Here is a 12,310-nt window from a genome sequence, read left to right on the forward strand (position 1 = left end):
GTCTACCATTTTCATTCTAAGGTCTTGGCTGATTTCTTTTGATTTTACCATGATGTCAAGCAAAGAGGCACTGAGTTTGAAGGTAGGCCTTGAAATACATCCACAGGTACACCTCCAATTGACTCAAATGATGTCAATTAGCCTTTCAGAAGCTTCTAAAGCCATGACATCATTTTCTGGAATTTTCCAAGCTGATTAAAGGCACAGTCAACCTAGTGAGTTTAAACTTCTGACCCAGTGGAATTGTGATAGATTATTTCACTTCTAATTCACTCTGTCTGTAAACAATTGTTGGAAGAATTACTTGTGTCGTGCACAAAGTAGATGTCCTAACCGACTTGCCAAAACTATAGATTGTTAACAAGAAATTTGTGGAGTGGTTGAAAAACTAGTTTCTAGAGGCTAGAGCTGAACTGACTGTGGTAGCTACAGTAGCTATCTAATTCATTCACCCCAGTTAAGAGGGGATGAAATATTAGCTAACGTTGCATGTCAATTACAATATTAGCTCAGCACTGGGAAAAAACACTAGTTTAGTTTTGTTTCTTTTAAGTTATACAGCAGTTACCTTGTCAGCTACATCAGTCAACTAAATAGTAGCCAGTTGCTGCTCTGCTTGCTCTGCAGCTGCCTCTGTTCAACTCTCCCGTGCTGGTCCAACCAGCCTTTCAGAAGCTTTGCCTTCACACAGCCTTTCCGCCCTCTCTGTGGTGTCCGGGTGGTCCTAAATCGAGCTGCCTGAAACAGTCTCCGTCCCCAGTGAAAGTTGTGTGCCTTCATAATATACTGTATGTATTGCAGGGTTCCTGGAGAGCTACCATCCTGTAGGTTTTCGCTTTTTCATGCTCTTTCCATGACATAGATTGAGACACCCTGACCAATTGAGGCTGTTCTGAGGGCAAGGAGGTATTCCTAATGCTCTGACTGCTCAATGTATAATCTCTAGGAATTGTACTTACCAGGGAAATGTGTCCCTCACTATCAAATAAACGTCTGAATCCAACTTTTTTGGACCATATGTCACGACTCCCGCCGAAGTCGGGACCTCTCCTTGTTCGGGCGGCGTTCGGCGGTCGACGTCACCGGTCTTCTAGCCATCGCCGGTCCACATTTCCATTTGTTTTGTCTTGTTTTCCTGCACACCTAGTTTACATCCCCTCATTACTCTGTGTATATTATCTTCTGTTCCCCCCATGTCTGTGTGTGGTATTGTTTGTTGTTACGTGTATGTGCACGTCAGACTGGTTTGCGCCGGGTTAAGTCAACCCGTGTTTGTTTAGTTTTCTTAGTGCCGTGTGTTCGTTCGCCATAATAAAGGGCTCCAATTTGCAACCCAATTCTGCTCTAGGGATAGGCTACAAAGTAGGCCTATATTGAAAGCAGGGGCTTCCACACAGGTGTGGTTCCTGAGTTAATTAAGCAATACACATCCCGTCATGCTTAGTGTCATGTATAAAAATGCTGGGGAGGCCATTATTTCAGCTCCCATGGCTGTGCCCCCGTGGGAGGACAATGCCTCCATCCACAGGGTACAAGCGGTCACTGAATGGTTTGATGAGCATGAAAACTATGTAAACCATATGCCATGGCCTTCTCAGTCACCAGATCTCAACCCAATTGAACGCTTATGGGAGATTCTGGAGCGGTGCCACCAGCATAAACAAAACACCAAATGATGGAATTTCACATGGACGAATGGTGTTACATCCCTTCAATAGTTCCAGACACTTGTAGAATCTATGCCAAGGTTCATTGAAGCTGTTCTGGCTCGTGGTGGCCCAACGCCCTATTAAGACACTTTATGTTGGCGTTTCCTTTAATTTTGGCAGTTACTGGTACATATGCCTTGTTGCCGGCTATATTGTGGTAGGGTTATTTACCATCGCCACCCGCCAAAATGATGCACAACTCAGGGAGTCCAACCAATACAGACTTGAGATGTTGTGTCCCAAGCTAGATTGCAATGTGTGTAGGCTACGTTGTATATGTGCATAAATGAAAGCATCTATAATTACATTTGGCAATAGGTACATTTTATTTACAAGTGCATCTATACAAACAATATTATTTGATTGAAAATCATTTTCTATATAATCTTTATAATTGAGGAGATAAAACTTAAAAATGTGTACAGTGCATGTGTGTGTGTCATTGAGGGTGATTGTGTGTGTGTGTGTGAAAATGACATTCTCTTCAGCAGTATTACGACAAGTGCAATATTCTATTTACATTGCATTCATAGTATGCGTTTCAGAAAACGAAACAAGATCTGCATGGCCAATAATCAATAGGCATTCAAGAACCAAACAAGAATACTGCTAAACACACATAAGCATGCATAGGCCAGAATGAGAACATGACCAGAAGTAACTTTTTAAATGATCAAATTTCACATTCAGAAACTAAATGCTGTTTTAGTGCTTTAAATAGACAAATATGTGTTTTTTCTCCAGCGAAGTACTACAATCTACATGTTTCATAAAAAACTTGGCCACCAAACAAATAAAGAAATGTGTGTTTGTATGAGATACTCATATTATAACAATTAGACCATAATCTCTGTTGTGAGCCTTTTTCTACTACTATTCATATATATTTTTATGTACTTGCCTGCTGAATGCATAATAATATCTCAATCAGCCTTGTTGATGGGAACAGTATGGGGAAGCCCTCAGGTTAACGGGATACTTTGGGATTTTGGCAATGAGGCCCTTTATCTACTTCCCCAGTCAGATGAATTCGTGCATAAAATGTGTATGTCTCTGCGTGCAGTTTGAATGAAGTTGCTAACTACCGGTAGCGCAATTGCTAACTAGTGTTAGTGCAATGACTGGAAGTCTATGGGTATCTTCTAGCACGCTAGTTAGCATTGACTCGTGAAACTACCTCTAACTTGCTTCATACTAGAGACATAAAAATGGTATCCATGACTTGGCAAAGTAGATAACTCTGGTGAAGTATATAAAGGGCCTCCTTACCAAAATCCTGAAGTATCCCTTTAAAGTGCTCTGCAGTGCCATGCCAGAACTGTGCAATAGTCTTTCTTTCAACATGCCACAGTTGTTTCTCAACTCCAGAGCCTGGGAAACGGCCCGTTTTCACATCTATCCAAGATATGTACACAACCTCACAGCACAAAGACTGCAAGCTGAATGATCAATTCACTCTGGTTCCTTCCATGTAAGACATATCAAAGTGCAAATGGAAGATAGACTGTTGTGCACAGGTAGGAGGTTTTTGCATGAACTACCAAGTGCTGGTTGGGTGAAAAACCTGGCCCTTTGATGCAACCCCTTGAAACTGGAGATGAGAAAGACTAATGAAAGCAAGGGAGAGGGTGTTCCCAAATATATGGCCGATAACAAAGGTCATGTTCCCCTTCCCAGACATTGCATGCATCAACCAATGGTTGCGTGTCATGTCATCGACTTTGGAGTCTGGTACCAGATTGCTATTACATATGATGTGGTAAGCTAATATGTAAAATACCTATCCAGGCTGTGTAAGATCTCGCATGTGTCAGCAACATCTGAGCAGGGGAATACGACCAATGGGTGGGCATTTTAGATTTTGCCCTAGCATTACATACCTGATTCTACTAATCAACTAATTATCAAACCTTTGATTAGTAGAATCAGGTGTGTAGTGCTAGGGCAAAAACAAAAATGTGCACCCATTTGGGTCCCAATGACCAGGATTAAGAAACATTGATAGTGTACTTTCAGAGAGTGATAACAAATAACATATTTCCTATAGTTTCGAACTGGATTAGTGACTGAATATCCCCTTCAAATAAGAATATAGTATTGCCACTTTATCAATACCAAAGGTGTAAAGACCTCATTGGACCAAATACAGGTAAATGTAAACATTACGTCACAGGCAGAACGTTTTCAAGGGGCGCTAAAGGACAGTTATTCAATTCATTATTTAGGGGCAAAGAATCAAATCTAAACAAAGATCACAATTTTTGTATCTCAGAAAATGTACGTGATTAGAATAACAGTATCAGTATTAACACCATGGGGACAAATAATTCATTAAATAAATACTCATTTGCATCTACCCATTAGGCAAAAACTGGTTGGATCAACGTTATTTCCATGTCATTTCAATGCCAAAAATCTATGCGATGAGGTTGAATCAATGTGGAAAACTGATTGGACTTGTAAAAAGTCATCAACGTAAGGGCACTGTTTTTTTCCACCCAAATGTTTATCTAAATCCAATGACATGGTGAAATGTTTTGTAGATTTTACGTTAAATTTACATGAGTTGAAAACTCAACTAAATGTATGTTCAAACTAGACGTTGAACTGATGTCTGTGCCCAGTGGGTATGCATTTACAATACATGCATGCTTCCATCTCTAGTATCATTGCTTCAAAATATTATATTGGCACAGAGGTTTATGTTCTCACTATTCTCACTATGTCCAACTTATCAAAGACATATTTTATTTAAATATGTGGAGTTAAAAGACAGGTATTTCTTAAACGTTGATATTTAGCAGTGTACCTTTCATACTGTGAAATAATAATGTGTGTTACAGTCAGTTCTTGTCAGTTAAATGATATGTACAGTGCTTAAGTCCACTTGTTTTTCTACTTAAGTCATATAACTAAAGAGGACTTTTTAAACAGCAACATTGATAATGTAGATATATTAAATAGTAGTTGTATCCAACACCACAATGTCTGCACTGCAGTAAGTAAAATTAGACAAAGATAGGACTGTTTTAAGCATAAATTGAGCGTGACTAGAGAAAACAGAAAAAAACACAGTATGTGTAAGTAAGCTCAGAACCCTAAAGCTGGCTAGATCCAGCTGTAACAAGTGCCATGTGCCATGATCAGATCAGTCCTTTCTTCAATGTAGGGTTATCTCCATGGCTCCACTGTAAAGCCAATGGGACAAAAAGCTTCAGCAGTGATGGATCCAATAATGCAGCGAGCTGGGGGAAGCCTCTCTTTGTCCACCCACCCACCCTCTCTCTCTCTCTCTCTCTCCAAGGAGTGAATGTTTCTCTCCCCTTCTGTCCCTCTCACACCACCGTGCTGACAGACGGGTCGGACAGGTTGAGCTGGCCCGTGATGTCGGTGGGTGGGTACTGCTGCAGAGATGGAGAGAACATGAGAAAAACTGAGCCACGGTCAGTCCCCTACAAAAGCCCTAAACAGGAGTCTGATATAGAAGAGAACATCTATGCTCCATTTCAGTCGAAATCGTTGAAGCAGAGGTGTTTTATAACCCCCCCCAAAGGCAGTGTAGTTAGGAAAGGTGGAAACATTTTGGTTCCATTGTGGGTTTCTCAGATTAGTACAATACAACCATGGGAATACATGTGTTGGTTGCTCTGTCTGAGGAGGGTTATCATATTACTACAGTGGTGTGGAGGTAAGGCCCAGAGCGTAGAACACAGTTGAATCAGCCAAAAAACAAGACCACTCATTTGTATGTAGACATTGTTTAATTTTCCGCAGCTAAGCTGAGAGAAAAATATGGTTTATGCTTGAGCCTCTCGGCTGGTTCAAAGTGCTGTGCAGTTGGACTCTTATTTCCAGGCCATATTTCACTGTACTCCAGAGGAGCAGAGTTGTTGATTTTAATGGGTATCTACAGTGCTGGGTAGCAACATACCCAGCTCCATGCAGGTGCTCAGTTACTATGGCAACTGTGACTTTGGGATTGCGTAACTTAGTGTCATTGATTGTGTAATCTGCCTTGGGCTTAATGTCAGGGAACATATTTGACAATGGTAAGGATGGTTCCTTTAGCAATTGACGCAGTAGCAATATCACTAAACACTGCAATTGCTGTGGATTGTTCCTTATGCATTGCAAATATGGCCATGAACTGATCTCTCAAAATATAAGGGAGTGTTTTTGTAAAGTTTGTTGCCTTCCTATAATTCCATACCATACCACTGTGCTGAATCATGCTGTCTACAAGACATTCTGTTTTCATCAGCGTTGTTTCCAACATGTCAAATCGAAATCCAACTTACTTTGCCATTGATTCCGATTTACAGTGTAAAAGTTGGAAAAACCTGATTAACATCACCTTTTCACACTGTGAAAAGACTTAAAGAAAATGGCTTGATGAACAGGGTCACTTCAGTACAAGCCAATCATAATCCACCGTGTACCTCCATCCATTCTATCTTCACAAAAATAATTTTTTTAATTCCTGACGAAATCTATTCCGTGTGTCAATTTCGCAAATCCGCAAATTATTATTATTATTTTAGATGTTGATGATTGTCTCATTTTAAGCTGTGTTGATGTTTTTCTTCAAGCATTGAGACCCATATTGCGTTTTATAAGTTATGATGCAACTACCATGCTAAGTCAAGGGTCAACATCATCATAGGGTATTACAGATATATAAAAAAAAACACAGATGTTTGACTAATAATGACAAAAGACGTAACACTTAGATCTAAACGTTGCATCACCACTGGGCTACAACCACGTGGGCCTACTTCAGTGGCCTGCTATTAGTGGCATCACTTAGAGCACCCCCTACTGGCCGAAGGTGGACCAGCAAAAGACAGACCCTTCAATACGTCAATACTTACAGTATGGCCACTACCACCATGACTTCTGTATTATTACAATTACTAGTACTAAAATACTATCTCTTACTGATACTACTACATCTACCTCAACTACTAGTATTACTGCTAGTACCACTACTGACAACAATAACAGTAATTCACATGCTTGTAGAGGGAGAGAGGAGCAGTGTGGCATGTGGGTGAGGGACACTGACACTCAAAAGTCCATTGATAACCATTAATATAAAAGAAGAACACTTATATAAAATCAAAATAATGGTCAAAGATTGAGGATGGTACATATTTGGTTATAATCTAGTTGTAACTTGTGTGGTTTCTCTTTTTCACCATAGATTTGTGTAAGAGCACGATAACTCCCAAACCACCATCCCAAACCTCCCACAACAGCAACAGTCATTCCATCTTCTCCACTCCAATAGTTGACCAATTCTATAGAAACACCTCCAGGTGTAGGTAGCGGATGGCAGATTTGTAGTTTTGATTTGGATCAAAGGAATAAAATCACTCTAAATGTCAGAGACAATAGATATAAGATCAAGAAAAAAAGAGAAAATCAAACAAAGACAGACCAACAGAGACCTTTTTTCCATGTTCGATTTGGCCAATACGTAATTAAGGAAAACCAAAAAGCTTTGATATCTACTGTGCAACTCTCAGCTAAACCCAGATTGAGCATAGCTGGTTAACTCAGATTTTGGACATCAGCCAGCTATGTTAGGGTCAGAGAACGTTGCAATTCACTGGATTGTCAGACCACTGTGAAGGAGCCTCCCCACCAGCAAAGAGCAGGCCCTTCCAACTGGACTGTGGAGAAAATGAGAGAGCATCCCACTCTTATTGTGCTGCAGCAAGGCTCCAATAGAAACAGAGGTGAATAAGGCCTGAGTTCTTTTTATAGTGGGTCTAAGCTGCGGACACAATAGAAGCGTGAAGTTTCAAAGAATCTCAAGCCGAGAAAGGCAACAAACAGAGGAAGACACAATAGAACCACCTGCGTTAACAACCTAGAAATAGACCTTAAAAGGCATGCAAAATTGACACAGAAAATCCTTTTGTCAGACAATATGATTGCAAACATCACAAAGTAAACATGACAAATCAAAAGTAGACAGTAGATCTAATAATATAACTCCACGAAGAAAATCCTGAAATAGATGGTCTGTTGGTAAAAAAAAATATGTTAGTTTGTTTTCAGAACGGTTGACTGACTTTGGCAAATGGCATAACGTTGGCAAATGCTTTGAAATCAAAACCAACAAACAAACAAAACGGAAGTGCAGGATTTAAGTGTATAAAAGATGGATTGAACAGGATCAGGTAATCAAAGAAACAGGAGACTAACACAAATACACACACATACACACACATACACACACATACACATACTACAAAGTCACCAAGAGACAAATTTGTCAAAACCACATCCAGATCATTGGCAGGGTGGAAGAGCAGCCCAAACAAGCAAGACAGACTGCTGAATTGCCCTCTCTTCCAGTACTACACCCACTAATCCCATGAAGCCAGCCCAGCCTGGCCCTGCATTTGCTCTCCCCACTGCCAGCACACCAGCTCAAGTCCCTGCCCTGCTCTGCGCTGCCCTGCTGCCTAGCATCCTGTAGGGGGCATCGGCTTACAAATGGCATCTGGTTGGATGGCTGATCGATGGTGGACTGACAGACATGTGGCCATGGCTGCTGAGCCATGTAGGATGGGTGAGAGAAATGGGTCTCTCTCACAATTAAGAGATGGGAATGGTGGTAGAAAAGACAGAGGAAAAAGAGGAAGATTGAGAGAGAAGAGGAGACAGAGGTAGAGAAAAAGAAAAGAGAGAGAAGAGTAGGAAGAGTAAGGGAAGATGTTGTTCCCTTCTTCATCTCCTTACCGTGTCTTTGGATGACCTACGTCTCTTGATGCTGGAGGCCAGGGAGGTACTGATGGACCTAAAAGAGGCTTTCTTTTTGGGGTCGGGGGGCTCTGCTCTACCACTTTTCCTATCCTAAAATAAATATATGTAGAACAATTATTCATATTCTTGGGGTGGAGTGATACCTTGGTCTCAGTCTCACCCATTCACCCACTCACCCTCTCTCCACACCCTCCCTCCCTCTTCCATTTCACTATCTGAAGTGGTATGAGAGTGAGTTTCCCGACACAAAGTTGTCTCCATTGGATATTGGAGGCAACAGGAGTTTTGCACCTCTTTTAGTGGTGGGACTGTCTGGCACTGTAGTCTGGCCAATCCCATAAGAATGTTTTTACACTAGCAGCCATTTCATCCTAGTGGGACTGGACATGATGGAAAATACCCAACCAAGCATTGACACATCCAAACACCCCCATGCCCCTAGAAATGTATTGGAATGGTTTGAGGAGCATGTGTAGGTGACACCTGTGATATGCTGCTTTAATCATCTACCACATCCTACTCACACACTCACTCTTACCCACACACACACCCACACATCAAATAATCACTTCCACCCTACCTCCACCCCTTCACCCCAAGACACACAACCTTTCAGAGAGAAAATAAACATTAGCCAGGACTGAGGAACAACTAAATGGGCAGTATACTATGACTATGAAATGTCACAGTCAACAGAATCAACTGTATTCATTGGAGGTTCAAACCTCTTCCCAAACCCATGTTCAACCATATCCTTACAACATGTTCACACATCAACTGTGTTTCTTCCCTCCCTCATGCCATCAAAGTGCCCCACAGCTACTCTCTATAGGTACGTGGCAGTGTTCATGTGCAAAAGCTCATATTAAGGTATTCTTACATCCTGAGTCTCTAGAGAGGAAGAGGGCTGCATGGGGGGAGGAGGGGGGGGGGAGAAAAGAAAAATAAATAAACATCCATCTTCTTGCTATTAGATAGTTATTACTTTAAGATCCAGAAGCAAAGCCAAGGGAACCAAACGAGCCAATAGAAAAGCTAGCAAAGGAAACAACCACATCACAAGCCAAGCAGTCATAAAAAGGTGCTCTATAAGGCAGGGGAGCCACTAAAATGCATAGCAACATAAGATAAACAACAACAAATAATAGTATATAATTTAAGCTCCTTGAGTCATTATACCTGTGGCTGGGTATAATGTAAATTCCCTAGGGAGTGAAATAGATGGTGTTGGGGTGGTAGTATATGGAATCATATATGTACTATATACAGTATACTACTAACTGGAGTTAGAGCAGGGATTGGGGGTGGAATTTAGAAATATGAGAGATTTTGGCGAGCTGGTTAGGGGTGTGGGAAGGTTTTGGTGATAGGCAGCATGAGAGGTTTTGGCCAAGTTGTTGTGAGGTCTGGATGGGGATGGTTAGCTAGGTGAAATGGTAAGAGATGTAGAGAGTAGGAGTTAGGGAGGTCCTAGGCCTAGATAAATGGTAAGAGATGTAGAGAGTAGGAGTTAGGGAGGTCCTAGGCCTAAATAAATGGTAAGAGATGTAGAAAGTAGGAGTTAGGGAGGTCCTAGGCCTAGATACATGTTTAAGAGATGTAGGAGTTAGGGAGGTCCTAGGCCTAGATAAATGGTAAGAGATGTAGAGTAAGGTGAATTAGTCATAGGGAATGGGGAGGCCCTAGGAGTGGATGGGTAAGAGATTTAGAGAGTAAGGTGAGTTAGGAGTTGAGAAGGCACTTGGGGGGCAGTGTGGTGTGAATTTAATCTGAGAACATGCAGAAAGGGGTACGGAAGGATGGGAAGAGCTTGGCAGGGACGGTAAGGGAAGGGGTAGAGAAGGAGACAAAAAAACATAAAGCATGACAGTCAACCCAGGCCAGCACTGGACCCACAGAACATCCCCTGTCATCAGATCACATGACTGGGCCTCTGTTTGAGCCACCCATCACCACCCAAACCATCCCCATTATCTTAATGCCACAGCATTAAGAGGTGATGTTCTATTGGGTGGTGTGGAAGATGGGTGGAGCTGATTGGCTGAGGAGTGATGGACAAGTCACCAGTGAGAAAAAAGTAAATAAAATGGATTTCCTGTTGGAAGATGACATCTAGACGTTAGTCAATGGTCACCTCATGTTAAAACTCCACCAGTGAGGTAAAGATGAGGCATAGAGACATTTAGATTGAAAAAATAATGCTCATTGCCCAAGCAACTCAAAGCATTGTTTTTTATATTCTTTTGTAGTTTTCTGTTTCTCGTCAAAAATGTTTTTTTCTTGTTGTACTTTTCAGCGTAGAATATCCAGGTCTCACGTGACATCAATCGACACCGACCGCTTGTGAAGTGCTGTGTTTGCAATGTTCCGGTCATGCAAAGCATGCTGGTCCAATGGAGGAAGCTTCCCACTGGACGCATGTGCCGCAGCTTCCTGTCTCCAATAGGAAACAACAGCCACTAGAGTGCATTAGTTCTCGTTGACATTTTGTTGATCTCACTCCTAATATCTCCTCCACTTTTAGGCAGTGCACTTCTGAATAAGACCTGCTACAACAGAGAAAACTAACGGCTAGATACCGTAGCTTCTCTTAAACTAGGGAGGGGGACAGATTCAGTTCACAATGCTTTTTCAGTAGATACAAGCAAACAAAGGTGCTGAGAGTTGGGGTAAATTATAATTCAGTTGAATCAATTCAGGAAGTGAATTGAAATTCCAAATGGAATTTAGCCCTAGCTGGAATGGGTCGGTTAGTTACTGGAGAAGATACTAAGGTGTAAGCAGTTCAGAGCAGCAACACAGTGAACGATAAGAGGGACTCAAACAGGTTATTCAGAATTGCACGTCCTCTGGAGGTACCTGTGTTGGAAGGCATAGATGTACAAACATGTTGCATTATGCACAGAAGTATAAAAACAAACAAAAATATAAAAACACAAACACACAAGCAGTAAAAATGATACTGGACACCTAGCTGGAAATACCCACAGAGAAAGGAAAAGTTCACATAAACTGTCACCGAACCCTGTTGTTATGATAATAGTGTATACTGAATAGTGTGAAATACTGTATGAATTATACTTCCTCTGTAAGTAATCACATTGATGGCATCGAGAGACAATTCATTTGAATCATGTTCATTTCATACTGTATTAGATTCAATGATTTGCTCACTTCTGCTACTCCAAGCATGATACCCCAGTTAAGGAATAAGAGCAGAAAACGGTCATTTGTTTGAAGCATGTGAACCCCATATTAGCTCTAGGCCCTATTGAGAATAATGCTGTGTACGATTTGCATGGATGAAGACATCTTTGTTCAGTAGTGCTGGAATTATTAATAAACTGTGTCAACATAACCTTGTCTTTAACACAGATATTACACAGACCTTTTCCTTTCTCAGCGGGCGCCTGCATGCATTTGTCTACTGCATGTGCCTATACATGTACACAGACATGAAGACATGGACAACAGTTACATCTGGTAGTAAGGTAGATGACAGACAGTCTCGGAAGGACATTGATTTGCTGACACGCACTGGAGACTGTGATCTTACCGTACCTTCCTCCAGCCCTGCTGTCAATACAACCGGTGCACCACTGACCTTTTGTGAGTGCTTAACAAAGAGCCAGCATGGGGCCAGGCTGGAGCCACATCACAGGCTCACAGTGTCCACTGCCCGTCTCAGCTCGTGTGCCCCCGTCACCTCCCTCCCATGTACCCCCACACCACGCTCCTCCTGCTGAGGATGGTAGGTCAGCGCAGGGTGGGAGGTAGGGTAGGTAGGGGTGGGGCGGGATGATGCGGAAAGGCGAATAAGGGAG

General features: G+C 41.8%; 1 protein-coding gene across 17 annotated transcripts in view; it reads right to left on the bottom strand.

Annotated features, from left to right (window-relative positions):
• Positions 1 to 2,011: 2,011 nt before the first annotated feature.
• The window catches only part of LOC109874355 (glutamate receptor ionotropic, NMDA 1), a 28,570-nt gene continuing 18,271 nt past the window's right edge, over positions 2,012 to 12,310 (bottom strand). For 6 of the 17 annotated variants that reach the window (XM_031809297.1, XM_031809288.1, XM_031809292.1 and 3 more), the window contains 3 exons: positions 9,367 to 9,393; positions 8,463 to 8,576; positions 2,012 to 5,113 (listed from right to left, as the gene is read on the bottom strand). In XM_031809297.1, the coding sequence (XP_031665157.1) occupies positions 5,045 to 5,113; positions 8,463 to 8,576; positions 9,367 to 9,393 (210 nt within the window). In that variant the 3' untranslated portion in view covers positions 2,012 to 5,044. The remainder of the gene's footprint in view (positions 5,114 to 8,462; positions 8,577 to 9,366; positions 9,394 to 12,310) is intronic. The other 11 variants (XM_031809296.1, XM_031809295.1, XM_031809300.1 and 8 more) reach the window with 3 other exon arrangements.

This window comes from Oncorhynchus kisutch, linkage group LG29 (assembly GCF_002021735.2).
Source record: "Oncorhynchus kisutch isolate 150728-3 linkage group LG29, Okis_V2, whole genome shotgun sequence".
NCBI lineage: Eukaryota > Metazoa > Chordata > Actinopteri > Salmoniformes > Salmonidae > Oncorhynchus > Oncorhynchus kisutch.